This window comes from Xiphophorus maculatus, chromosome 11 (genome assembly GCF_002775205.1).
Source record: "Xiphophorus maculatus strain JP 163 A chromosome 11, X_maculatus-5.0-male, whole genome shotgun sequence".
In the NCBI taxonomy this organism is placed as follows: Eukaryota; Metazoa; Chordata; class Actinopteri; order Cyprinodontiformes; family Poeciliidae; genus Xiphophorus; species Xiphophorus maculatus.
Genome location: NC_036453.1, coordinates 28,700,765 through 28,715,127, shown reverse-complemented (window position 1 = coordinate 28,715,127; position 14,363 = coordinate 28,700,765). Strand labels below are relative to the sequence as shown.

Here is a 14,363-nt window from a genome sequence, read left to right as displayed (position 1 = left end):
GTTGTGCATATGCTATGAATCCTTAAGTTTGAGTAACTCCTTAAGTTGTATCCCCCTTTCCTTTCAAAAAACATGTTCTGTGTGTGCTTAGGCAACAGTTTATTTGATGCCTTAAACATAATTGGAGTAATTTTAAATTCTACCATATTTTCAAACTTAAGAATTCTTGATTTTAAGAACTTTGGGATTATGTGCTCATAAAAACTGACATTATGGTTGATTCTAATGGCTGGTTTCTGTAGGATACTCAGTGGTTGTAAGGAGCTTTTGTAATTAATTCCCTTAGCGCTATTTTCATTCATCTATATATATATATATATATATATATATATGCACAGTACTCATAATTTTATGGCACACTTACAGTCAACCTTTATCATACTTATCAACATCAGTGCTATTGCTCAATACAGGTGACCAGTCAGGTGTCGATTAGTCACAAGGATTGCCGGTCATAATATTCCTTTAGCGCTATTTTCATTCATCTCTATTTTCCACTGACTCACCTTTTCCAAACAAGTGAAAGATTGTAAACGCTAAACATTTTCTCCCACAGATAAGTATATGCATACAGTTCTCTCAAAAGCTTCATAGAATTAGGATTTTCATCTGAAATTGTTATTGTCATTTCACAAATATTTTAAATTGAGAACTATGACATTTTTATTAACTTTTTAAATGACAGATTTAATGTACACTTTAGACACAAAAAACTAGTGCAATACAGAGAACATGGACACAACTATTTGCTACTCACCTTAGAAGTCAAGGCTGTATCTGTAGTTAACATTTACCAGAATTTTATTGAGTGTGTTGTCACTATGTTTGTTTTTGATAGAGTTGATTATACTTATATATACTTGTACATTTAAAAAGGGTTTTAGTAAACTAAACTAAACTTAAACTAAAAAAACATGAACAGTTCAGAAAAGGTAAATGTTAATAGGAAAAGGAAAATATGATGTGTTTCAGATCGTCTTCCTCTATCAGCCGTTATGTTTCTTCAAAATCCTCAACAGTATAACTGTGAAGAGGATCTGAAATACGTCATATTTTCTTTTCTCTATTAATGTTTACCTTTTTCTGAATAGTTAAAATTTTTTTAGAAATATTTTCAGAAAAGGTTTCTAAAACCTTTTCTAAATGTTCAAATATATTTGAACATAATCAACTTTATTCAAAATGTACAGTTTATTTTGACTCCATTATCTCCTGGGAAGTTATTAAAAAATAGTGGAAGTTACAATTTAAATGGTTTCCTCTTTTAATTTGAATGGGCAGATGCCATCCAGTCTGTCAAAAGAACATTAAAAATATTAAATTCTTTTCTATCCAGACCCCTCAGAAATTCTGCTGTTGTATAAATTGTAAAAAAAACATGGCTATTTTTATTCATTGTACATAGTTATGCCAATATAATAACTACAGGAGTGAATGAAGGAAATCTTCATTTTAGCACATAAATACTCAAAAATATATGTTAAAGAAAGCTTGTTCACACAGCTCCATAATTCAGATTACATAATTTAAATAAAATCTTGCATTGTCTGAAAAGGTGTGAGAGAAAGCAAATGCTTATTACTGAAAATGTTTAAGCTATCCTTTATGCACACCAAGACAGAGTGAACACTACTTGGGAATATTGTGCTTATACAATTAACTTGTTAATATTATGGATATACAATTCCCAGTCATTGTATCTATATAAATAACTCAAAAGATTATTTGTATGTAACACTTACAGTATATCATAAAAAACTATTTTTCTGTGCTCTCTCAGCCCCGCCCCACAAGATATATTATTTTACAACAAAATTATGTTTGAACCTGGGTGAAGTTTTATGATTCCACTCTGTTGATGATCAGCTCACAGTCAAAGCCACGCCTCCACATTAAGAAATATGATACTAGTGTGGCAGCTTTAAAAGGCTGGATCCCTTCCTGCTGGTTAGAGGCACTTTTACAACCCTTTCAGCATATTTTTCTAGTGAATTCACTCAAGTCTGGGCAGCACATGGAAATGGAGGACCAAATGGAAAGCCAGAAGAGGAGAGGAGTGAGCAGAGATACGCTAATATGTAAGCCAAATATTTTTTTTGTTTGTTTCATATGCATGCTTAAACATGACTCGACAGTCTGTGTCATGTGGTATAGCAATTATCACTACTTAAATTTATTTATTAAAGACTTTATGTAGTCCTGACCAGGTGTCCTCCATGTTACATGATGGTTTTTCACTGTTAATTATGACATTAGGAGTTAAATGTAGTTCATGAATAGATGAGAACACAACTGTGCTGATAAAAAGCTGCGACACAACAAAGAGGAGAGCAGACCTCTATCAGCGTAGAGACAGAAATCACATGTCATTAAGATAAACAGTCACTGAATCATGTGACTGAGAATTATTTGCTTCTTTAGCTTCTCTAGCATTTTCTACACTGTATTAAGCCAAGCAAAAAGAAACCCTGTTTTTCAGAGCTTTGACCACAAGTATGTAAATTGTCTACGATTTGGTTTTTTTTAGATAAGTGCTTCTTTCCATAAAACACAATAGAGCGATATTTGAAAATGCACAAAACACTTATCTATAAAACTGAAACTGATTACAACATGACCCTGCTTTCTTTCCTTTTTGATCATGTGAAAGCAGTTTATGCTAAAGAAAAGGGTTTGCTGCGTTTGTTGACATTCACAAATACAACATGTGTTGCAGGGCAACATTTCATTTTAGACCCTTGCAGCTTTTTTGTATTTGCTTCGAAAGATCTTGAGAGGCCTTAAAGAAATAACTGTCCCTTAGATTATTTTTTTTAATTTGCAGCTGGGAAATTTTCTTAGGTTGAACAACAGGAAGCTTTTTCTGTTTGTTCAACTGATTTCCTGTGACCTAGTATATTGTGGTTTTGGTTTAAATGTGTCTGTGTGGGCGCTGACAATTACAGCAAAAGCCACAAAAGATAAAACTTTCCATCAAAATGTGATTGCGTTTTCTCTGATAACAAATATAAAAGGAAATATCCTCATGGCTTTTCATCTGGAAATACATTTATCACTTCAAGTTGGAAGCAGCGTTAGTTGGGTGTTATTACTTTCCTTTCTCCACAAAGCTTTACTCCAGAGATCATGTTGCATAAGCCAACATTTTAATAATTGATCTTTCCAAATATGTTTTTGTTTGGGGGTGCTCTGTCATGATCTCAATGATAATATAAAATAAACCTTCGACACACCTTTTAACTGTCGGTGGCATTTAGGATCACAAGTAAACAAAAGATACATGTTGTGAAATAAAGCATTAACTTTTCTTTGGTGTACAGTCCAAACAAAAATGTAATGCTTTAATGTTTAATGCTAAAGTTCAACTTCTAACATTACTTTTGTATATCGGCAGTTGTCCAGGGATTCAGATTTTGTTAAAATAGGCATTTCACAGGTGGCACTTGATGTAGCAGAAGCACCCCATGTATGGAGGCTATGAATCCTCAACACAGCCATCCAGGGTTTGAAGACTAATCTTTATACTCAAGCTGCATTTCTTACCCTCCTTATCTTTATCTGTTTCATATGTAATTACTACTAATGCAGCATACTTGTGCCACAAAACAAAAAAACAGAACCAAAAAACAGGCATTGCTTTACGATCAAGAAATGTGTCAAATCATTTTCTGTTTCTTAACACGTTTTATAGACTTTGTTTTCTCTTTCACTAGCTGAAGGGCCGATTGGATCTCTGGGATGTTGCGGCTGGGTGCTGGTCATTCTCTCAGGGATTTTTGTTTTTTTTACCTTCCCAATAACAATCTGGGTTTGCTTTAAGGTGAGTGAGCTGAACACCAGAAAGCACCCATTTCGTTTCAGTGCAAACGAGAACATGAACTGATTGTTTGTGGCCAATACTGCAGATTGTTCAGGAGTACGAGCGGGCCGTCATCTTCAGACTTGGTCGCATCACCGACCGAAAGGCAAAAGGACCAGGTGTAGTAATCATGTCTATTCTATTTATGTCCTACTTTTTTTTAGCTTTAGCCAAACACTCATACCTGCACCTTTTTCTGTGTATCGACAGGAATTTTCTTCATTTTGCCATGCACTGATTCTATTGTGAAAGTGGATCTGAGAACTGTGTCATTTGACATCCCACCACAAGAGGCAAGAGGCACACAGCAACACACTTTTAGAGGAATTTCATGTAAAAGTCAGATTAATATCATGTCTATAATGTGTATTCTTGCTCTAGATTCTCACTAAGGATTCAGTCACTGTGAGTGTGGACGGTGTTGTGTACTTCAGAGTAAGTGACCCCATCGCCTCTGTGGCCAACGTGACTAACGCTGACTTCTCCACTCGCCTGCTGGCACAAACCACCCTCAGAAATGTTCTTGGCACCAAGAACCTCGCAGAGGTCTTGTCTGATCGCGAGGGCATCGCCCACAGCATGCAGGTATAGAAGCTGAAAGGGTTCCTACATACTCCCTTTGACTTTTGTTCCCTCCTTCCTGATTCATATACAATCAATGTGTTTGCCAAAGGCCTAGAAAGTTCAAGTTCACCCCAAGGGTCATTATTATTGTGTATGTATATGGGACAGGTTTCTGAACCAGAGTACTTCACAGCAAGGGCGCTGTTAGGATTTTTAGACTTGGGGGGGGGGACTAATTAGTCAGACTTTTCAAATGCGGCTAGATTAAACTAGATTAATGTCTGCACTTTGACAAATCAAATAAAGGTTTCAGAAACCACAAATTGTGTTAGGATTTGGGGTTTATTAGGTTTTAGATATTCTGCAAGTAGTATAAAATAATGAAGTCCAGGTTTGAGAAAGAGTCTGAGTTTTTTAGTGTTTTAGCTAGAGCAGATTAAAGATGCTAGTAACAAATTTGGTGAAATCATCCGTTATTCTTCTGCATTCACCATATACAAATCACACAAACCAATACAAATCAGTTTGGTGTTCTCAATCCATGCGTAGTTCCTTATATTTTCTGTTTCAAAATAAAATGAGAGAAAAGGAATGTATTTTTATTTATTTATTTATTTATTCATTTAAAAGCTGACTTAGAAAAACGACAATACCAAAAATTTTAAAGGGCAGAATTTTTCACATTTCTCATTGTAATGTGTTTATGGTTAAATAAAAGGGAAACTTTATATTTTGTTAGTGCACCAGTTGCAGTGATACTGTGTGTCCTCTTGACTTACTGCTCAGAGCAATGCGCTGCTGTCAGCTGTCCTCATCTGCTCAGTCTCACATAAAAAACTGTTTTATGTGGAGAGTTTTTCCCACAGAGCAGAATTTTCCCACTGAACAGCTTATCACTTTTATTCCACACTGAGTCCCCCTGAGAACAAGTCAAGTACGCCCTGCTCTGTGGGAGTTTATACAGAGTGAAGCTATTTATGTCACTAGTAACACTTATGTTTCTGTAGTACACTGTGCACCACAGAAAAACAACATTTGTCTTCACAAAAACACTGGTCTCTTAAAACAAGCTGCAATAAAAATCTATCAAGTTAACTGATTATTAAGCGTCAATTTTACCAGTGATGTAAATTCGGGGTTGTACGGAAAGGGCCGGATAGGTTTGGACTAGGTCACTATGAATCTTAGGCTTTGGGGGGTCATGTTCTCCCCATACCCTGGACCATCTGAACCCATGCTATACAAAATAGATTTCCCTTTTGATATGTATATTCAGTTATTTTCAATAAATATGTTTTTTTAAGATGTTCATTTATTTCAATTACTTGGTTAACAATGTGAAACACACAATACACATTATTTACACAGAGACTGATATTTACGAGCCTTTATTTCTGTTAAATAGGATGATTTTCTGATTACAGCTAATGAAAACCTGGCATTTAAGATTAGAATATTATATCAGACCAATAAAAAACATTTGGGCTTAATTAAAAGTATGCTTTTAATTAAGGTAATTATTTTCAAAAGGTACTTTCAAACTTTTTTGAAGATTTTTTGTTAAATATAATGCTGCCTTTTGTTTTCTTCAAATGAACAACACATAATATTAGTTTCAAATATGAGGTAATGATCCTCTTTCTCTATTTTCCAGTCAAGTCTGGATGAAGCCACGGACAACTGGGGCATCAAGGTGGAACGTGTGGAGATCAAAGATGTGAAACTGCCTCTTCAGCTGCAGAGAGCCATGGCTGCCGAAGCTGAAGCATCTCGAGAGGCCAGGGCAAAGGTCAGGACACTGAACATGATAAAACAAAAAAAAAAGAGAAGTGCATCACATAAAACCTGATCATTTGGTTGTGTTTTTGCTTTAATATCCGTCTCTTGCTACAGGTGATTGCAGCTGAAGGTGAAATGAATGCCTCCCGGGCCCTGAAGGAGGCGTCCCTTGTTATTGCAGAGTCTCCATCAGCCCTGCAGCTCCGCTATCTGCAGACTCTCAACACCATTGCAGCGGAGAAGAACTCCACCATCATCTTCCCACTGCCTATGGATGTCATATCTCACTTCATGCGCAAGTGAGGCTGCTGAAGCTATCATTTGGAGTATAAGGAAGTAGTTGGGCTGCAGTTATTGACTCACTTCTCTAATGTAAACATACAACCCTTACCACCCTTCATATTTTGATACAGCTAAAATGTAAAAGGTGTGCGGTCCATATATGATTAACAAAATCCTTTCCTTTTGCTTCACAATTATTCCCTACATTTTTATAATATATAAGCTAAATTCCATCAAAATACATTATATTTGCAACTACAACATAAAAAAGCATATGCTAGAGAAAAAAACTGCCAGAAATCATTGCCAATCCTTCATGGCTTAGTGATTGTTAGCTTTGATCAAACAAAGTCTTTCTTATGGATGTGATATAAATAGAAAATGAATGCCAAATGTAATGCGGTTTTTTTAATTTTGTGTCTGTAATGATGTTATACAAGTAACTAAATGTTTTAATAAATGTGTTTGTTTCATTGTGTCGAAAAACTCCAAAAGTTTCTTTCGTATCTTAATTCTGGAAACTCCCAAATGAAATGCTAATGTGGCGTTACAAAGAAACTAAATGTGTTTTTGAAAAGTCATGTTTTGGTTTCATAAACTCTTATAATGACACAGTTTTGAAAAGGTCAAACTAAAACTCTTGGCTTTTTCAACCTTTTTTTTTTTTTTACAATAAAACTCTGAAAAGTGTGTTGTGCATTTGTATTGGGGCACTCTGGCGCAAAGCTTCTGTGCCAATAGTTGTGTTCAGAAGTCAAATAAGCAGTAAACAATCATGTGTGTAATTTAATTTCAGTATGTAAAGGACTCTAAAGTTTAATGAAGAAAAAAAACATACACAAAGAAACAACTTCCTTAAAGGGACAGTGTGTGTTTTTATATGGTGCCATTTTATACCATAGCAAAGTTACTAAGTTACCTTCAGTTATTCTGAAGCTGAGCAGAATTGGCAAGAAGGTGGTAGAGACTAAACACAGGGCAATCTGGAAAAAAAATTAAAATCTGTTATGGGCTATAAACCACTTGAGAGAGAGGCAGAGGTTAATCTTCCAGGATGATAACAAATCATACATAACAATAAGCCTTAAGATGCAACAGCTTAGAATCAAGCATGTTTATGTGCCACAGGGCCCAGTCAAAGTCCACACCAAAATCTCTTCTGAGAAACTATGGTGAGATTGAGAAATTGCCGTTTAGAGATATTGTCCGTCAATCTTGACTCACTTCCCTAATGCAAGCGTACAACGCACCCTTCATATTTTGATACAGCTAAAATGTAAAAGGTGTGAGGTCCATATATGATTAACAAAATCCTTTCCTTTCACTTCACAATTATTCACTACATTTTTATAATATATAAACTAAATTCCATCAAAATACATTATATTTGCAGCTACAACATAAAAATGTATATTAAAAAAATTCAAGGAATGTCAACACCTAAAACACACTCTATATCTCTTCTCATATAAGTAGTGCCATATGAGAGAATATCCACTTGCAGTTGGATATCATAAGGAATATAATTTGCAGTTGGATAAAGGTTCTTGAATGGCACAAGTCATTCTGAAAAGATAGCACAAACACTGTTACCTTTTCTTAAACACTTTAATATTGTCCTCTCCCCCCGTAAATGACAAACAAAGGCATCAACATACTGTGTTCACATTACATTGATGAATGATTTTATTCCTTCTCTTGTACGTCTCCCCACGCTACAGTTACAACCTAACCATGGACAATGCAAAGAGGTCAAAGAAGAGAAAAGTAGAACAAGGACAGCAAAGGCTGAGAAAACATGCTTCTATTTCTGTCGGTGCACTAAGACACACAACTCATGTTGTAAATGTATTTACATTCAAACATACAATCAGCACCGAAAAGCTCGTCTCAGGATCAAAATCCATAGGAGCTAAAGTTTTAAAGATCACCTCTATAAATTTTAGTAATTGAATTGAAGGTTGACAAGCCACATGTGCTACAGCAGCATTTAGAAACCAACATGTGTTAAAAACATTGCCAAATATATTAAATTATCCACGCTGTTCTGTGAGTAGTTTTGTCCAAATGCTACATATTCAATAGCTGCTACAAAATGATCACAAAAGAGGTCTTTCTTTAGTAAACAAAATGGCATGAAAGAGTTTTACAAAATGCAATCATTACAATTTTGACATTCAAAGTGAGACACAAATGTCCACGGGACACATTGCAGGGTCTTTACAATACCAGTTTAGGGTTTAGAAACTGTAGTCCATGCAAAAGACTTATTTCGAAATTCGGAACTGTATGCTGCCATTTGTAAACAATAGATTTGTTGCATCTTTGTAGACTGTAGTTTTTGCACCTGAGGTGAACCTTTAGGAGGAATCTTTTAGTGTTGTAAGTGAGGAAAAATAATCCAAAACAATCTGAAAACACAGTTTTTGACTGGTATTTTTTTCCCTCATTCTTTTTGTGTGGGTATTTTTGTTTTGTTTAGTTTTTTTGTTGTTTTATTTTTTCCTTTTTACAATTGCGCAGACATTCTTAAAATCATCAGTGTAGAAAAAAGACATAAAAGAATTGTGACCGTTTCAATACATTTCTCGAACACTGCATTTGACATTCTTCTGCTAGGAGCATTCAACCCTGTGTCCACATCATACAAAAAGTCGAAGTGTAATGAAAAGAGTTCTTTTCAAGACCATCAAAAAGTGCTGGTAAAGAAGTTACAGACCAACATCTCCCATAGCTTTTTTTCACCCCCAGTAAAGATGTGTAAAAAGCATTATAATAAATATTTATTTTATTGCTGCAGCAATCCATCATTTAAATTAAATAAGGGGGTAGGAGGATTAATTTAACCGCATTTCTAAAATACTTCTCAATATCCAGAAGCAGTTTTTTAATTTGAACAATAATCATTGAATTCAGCCGTGGTGAAAAACTTTTAATGGGTAATCCATGACACAAGGGCCAATATTTGCTAGTAACTCTTCTGCATGGGAAAGACAAGAGAAAATGCATTAAAGTTAGGCTGAAGTATAGCTTTACCTTCCAAAACTTTCTGTCAGAAAACCATTGAGGAAAAAAAAAGAATTTATTATCTATTTTAAAGGCTTTTGCACACATCTTTACTGGAGAATTGTTGTTACTGAAAGCCTGGTCCAATAACGTTTAAATGAAGCTCACCTGCTGAGGTGTAAACATTCAAATCAAGTGTGCTGGTAAATATCTTTTTACATTTTCTTTGCAGAGTAAGTATTCAAGAGAGTTTTTTAATGACCAGCACCGGATCTCCACATTAAAACCCCATTAAACCCGACTACTTCAATTCCCAAATATCGCTTTATTTACCAATAAATACGACTACAATAACTACTAATCCAAATGCATGCTCCCCTTGGTAGTAAAACTGTTGACACCGACTCTCTAGATCTATCTATTTACAGTGGCTAAAGTTTAAACTGTTTCAATTTTGCGGATAAAGATCTGTAGCTTACAGTATATTATTTTAAGCCAGGAAAAAGACCATGAGAAGCAGACATAACATAGTTGGCTTGTGGTGTGCTCTGCCGTTTTGTAAAATAATTTTGGGGGAAAACTTTTAAAATTGTTTTTACAGGGCAGCTGTACAAAGAAAGAAAGAAAATCTTTTCAATTACAACTCAGATTTCCCTGAATGAGATATTCTACGATGCTGTGGTTTTCTTTACTATGCAAAAGTATAAATGAATTACCAATTGTAAATTAAGGTGTATTACCAAAAAGGGGATGAAGAGGTACTACAAATACAGGTTCTACAAGTTCTACACTAATTAAGCACATCACAAAAGGTAAACAAAGTTTTTCTGTTTTACCTACATAATTTAGAAGCATTTTACACAAGACAGTCCCCTCGAAGTTTAATCTAAAATTTTCTGCAGCCATGGACAAATCCAATAATTTGTGCCCTGTTTGTTCTAAACTTGTCCTCTGTTCACTCAATGAAATAAAACACTATGCATTCATGCACCACAGATACCGAGAATCCATGCCCCTCGAACTCTTTGTCACACTACAGCAACAAACTTTAGTGTATTTTATTAGGATTTTTGTGATAGACCAAACACAAAGTTAGGCGAAATGGAACAAAACTGATCTTTTCAACTTCAAAAAATCTTAAATACAAAGCACACCTCACAGAATACTGTTTTGTTGATCATCTCAAAATGGAAAAAGTAAGGACAAGGACTTTAAACATTGGGGGTGGAATGATGTAGATCAAAGCGTATAATCATGTGCTAGAATGGTGCAATCAAAGTCCAGACCTAAATCCATACGAGTCTGTGGTGAGACTTGAAAGTGGGTGTTCACAATTGCATCCTTGCTGATTTAGAGCTATAATGCAATTTTATAAAAAAATAATAAAATGGACAACTACTTGCAATGGATGAGAGTAAATCTGGCTACTTGATGTTGGTCTATAACATACAATCCTTATAAAAACAAAGAAGTTTTGATGCCATAAAATGTGAAAATATTTAAGGGATGTGAATACTTTTGCATATTCAAACCAGAGTAATGTACAATATAGTTGGGATCTCCAGATTATCTGCTCTATTGGGATCATATATCTGTATTCCACTTCTGTCCCATGACAAATATTTTTAAACTTACAAACACACAAATATTTTCTAAACATTTCAGCATCGATAAATAGATAACAGCAATAATCATTTTTACGTTAAAACTGGAAGACTTTCACAGTACATGCTTGCTTAATTAGCAAAAGACATGTAATAAATAAATCAGTTAAACATTGTACTATAAAGTAATAGACAACAATTAAAACAATAAATCCTGTGCGAGGTTTCCTTTAGCTCCAAGCGCTTCGTTAACTGTTGTGTTGTGATTGCTGTTGTTGAGACACAACAGACTGCACATTCCCACTGAGGTACGTAGAAAACAGCAAACACAGATTTTGCAAGTTGACCTGAGGGACCTGAAGTAAAGAGGAGCTTGTCTTGTAAAGGAAGACCTGGCAAGGCTGTAAAAAATACACAAAGTTCTCAGTATTTTGCAGGTAACATGGCTCCGAGGAGGTTAAACTATCAGCACTGAGCTAATTAGAAACACTCAAATAGAACTCGAGGAGGCAATTTGCTTCGATTTACAAACCAATTCTTGAACCGAAGTTCTTTATAAATAAAACATTGGTCACTCTCTGCTGGTGAGGTGGTAGGACCAAGTTTAAGGCGCTTTGTTTAGTCCAGATGAAAGGAGAGAACTGACTCTCCTTCCACTTTTTATTCTAATGGAGAACAGCTTATTTTACTGAGGATGCATGTGTGTGTTGACGTGTGTGTGTGTGCGTGTGAATGCGTATTTGCCACACCAAAGTATCATATTCTGGTGGATTGAATGCGTAATTTCCATCTCTACATTTTGCACTATGCAGGACACATGCATGGGAGGTTTATCTATCAACAACACCTGTTCTAATTTTAACAATATTTACAGTGTGCAATTAAAAAGACATGAACACACATAGAACAGTCAGAAGCTCTGACTGGAAAATTCAGTGGTAGCCAGCATTTTTTTGTGTTTGTATATCTAACTTATAGAATCTCTGCATCACGAACACCACCGTCAGAGTGGTTCACAGTGTCTGTACAGTATTATGGTAACTGGTTCTAGTTGCTTTTTTGTAACACCATACATGCCTACAAAGAAAAGATTTGGAGTGCTGGAGAAAAAACGGGAAATGTGTGAGCTTTGGAAGCTGCTTTTAATTATGCAAAGAGGTGTTTGAGTTACAGCAACCTGACGACGCCCTGTGAGTGGGAGTGTTCGGGCCGGAGGAGTAGTTGTGATTGAAAGCCGCCCTGTGTGTGGGCGTGGCAGGTCCGGGAGAGAGGTTTTGATTGACGGCAGCTCTGTGCGATGGGGAGCTGTACTGAGCTTGCCTGGGACAGCCGTGACAGTGGGTGGGTGAGTCGCACCCTGCCAAGGGCGAGGAGGAGAACAGAGGGGAGGAGGGAACAGGGGAGGTGGAGAAGGAGGAGCGGTGGAGCGGGGACGAGGCCGGGGACATGAGGGGGCTGGTCTGGAGAAGCCACAGCAGCTCCTCGTTGTTGCGGCTCAGGCGCTTCTTCTCAGTGCTCTCCTTCTCCACAGAGTCATGCAGGTTGGCGTTCTCCTCTGTCAGTTGCCTGTATGGGGAAGGATAAATGACTGCATGAAACAGGAAATACAATGTAATCTTAGAACTAACCGTGAACTAGTTGTTCTCCTCCTCGCCCTTGCTGCAGAATGAAACCAAAAAAACCACAAAAACCAACCCCTTAAAAGACGGTCATGGACGTCTTTTATATTGCCACGTTAGCTTGGTTCGTCATGGTTCCAATGTTGAAGCCCAGAAAATTATATTGGAAATTGGACTTTTAGTGCTTTCTTAAATAAATTTAATCTAGACATGAATGCTGAAAGTCAGCCTATTTTAACACCAGTGTTAGTGAGCCATACTGAGTCTGGATCAGAAGTCAAACTTATTCTACTCACCGTAACCTTCAATGTTTCACAAGAATAGTTTAGATAGCACTTCAAATAACAGACTCAATTCAAATAAAAAAAATGTTGTGTTAATATCAGCAGATCCTGCACTACAAGATCTGCGACTTCTCATTTCCAGAAGCCGCTGAAACAACATACATTTCCATAAAGTCGTATAACACAGAGGCTCTTCTGCCCAATTTTGTAAATATCTGTAAAAGTGATTCACAATGCTTTCCAGATGTGTCTTACCTAGACGCAGCGAGGTTCATCTCAATACGAGCCTTCATATCTTCATTCTGCTGCTGCAGAACCTGGATCTTCTCTTCGAGAAACACGTTCTTTTGAGCCTGCTCAAATTCAGAATGCAACAGAGGTGCAACCTTTAATTAACCAAACACTCAGCATCATCGGAATCCAGAAAGCTCTTCATCTGTCATTTGCATTCAAAGGTTGATAGATTGTGCCTAGAGAAGGTCTATTTGAGCCTACCACTTTCTCCAGGTCTGAGATCTTCTTCTCCTGCTGGTGAATCTGCTGATTTTTCATCTCAACAACCTCTTTCAAACTCTTCAGATCTTTCTCAATATGCTGGTATGGAGCTAAAGCATCCTGTTAAAAACAATAATAATAATAATAATAAGAAGAAGAAGAAAAGGCTTTAATATAATGTGCATTATAAATGATAAATCAAAACAAAGTGAATTATTGTGAAATGGAATGAAAAAAAACAACAACATTGTTTTCATACAATACCAAGGAACACATAAGGCAATGCAGAGCAAAAGCTATTGTGTATTCCAACTCCCTTTAGATAATTGTTCAGATATTGCCTCTATCTGCTTTTGGTATTACTGAGTGGTTGATGGACTTTATATTTTATTTGTACCAAGGGTGGCATTGAAAGTACTTTCCCACCATCTAGTGGCCAGAGAGTGAATGATAACTAAGCTAAGCTTTATTTGATTTTCTACTATCAATAATAAATTGGGTTTGCTAAATTAAAATAATCTCTTATTTAAGCAATTTTAACATCTGCAAAACATCTATTGATTTCAGTGGATATAAGACATAAGATAAGATATAAGATATAAAATTTTTATTTAACTTTGAAGTATTTATAAAGAAGCCAAACTGAAGTGGACTCATTTTGGAGACATCCTTGAGGAGTGAGACAGATGGTTCTGTTTAGGAAAACTTAGACTTATACTCACAATGATTTGTTCATCCGTACTCCTTCTCAAAGCTTCCTCGAAGCGTTTGGCCTTGTCCTTTAGACTCTGGTTTTGAAATGTGAGCGTATCTACTTGATCCTAATCAAAGACACACAGCAGAAACTGAACATCATACATCCAAGCTGCCA

General features: G+C 36.1%; 2 protein-coding genes across 3 annotated transcripts in view; one reads left to right on the top strand and one right to left on the bottom strand.

Annotated features, from left to right (window-relative positions):
• The first annotated feature begins 1,920 nt into the window (after nt 1–1,920).
• On the top strand, nt 1,921–6,962 carry LOC102232466 (erythrocyte band 7 integral membrane protein-like). The gene is made up of 7 exons (XM_005807065.3): nt 1,921–2,078; nt 3,714–3,820; nt 3,906–3,978; nt 4,070–4,152; nt 4,241–4,444; nt 6,078–6,212; nt 6,317–6,962. The coding sequence occupies exons 1-7, from the start codon at nt 2,015–2,017 to the stop codon at nt 6,503–6,505; spliced, it is 855 nt and encodes a 284-aa protein (XP_005807122.1). The 5' UTR covers nt 1,921–2,014; the 3' UTR covers nt 6,506–6,962.
• A 1,111-nt stretch (nt 6,963–8,073) lies between these two features.
• Nucleotides 8,074–14,363, bottom strand: part of LOC102218556 (microtubule-associated tumor suppressor candidate 2-like) — a 46,732-nt gene continuing 40,442 nt past the window's right edge. Inside the window, exons 13-16 of one of the 2 annotated variants that reach the window (XM_023342637.1) lie at nt 14,215–14,313; nt 13,493–13,612; nt 13,253–13,353; nt 8,074–12,660 (exon numbers count right to left, since the gene is read on the bottom strand). In XM_023342637.1, the coding sequence (XP_023198405.1) occupies nt 12,237–12,660; nt 13,253–13,353; nt 13,493–13,612; nt 14,215–14,313 (744 nt within the window). In that variant the 3' untranslated portion in view covers nt 8,074–12,236. The remainder of the gene's footprint in view (nt 12,661–13,252; nt 13,354–13,492; nt 13,613–14,214; nt 14,314–14,363) is intronic. The other variant, XM_005807099.2, reaches the window with a different exon arrangement.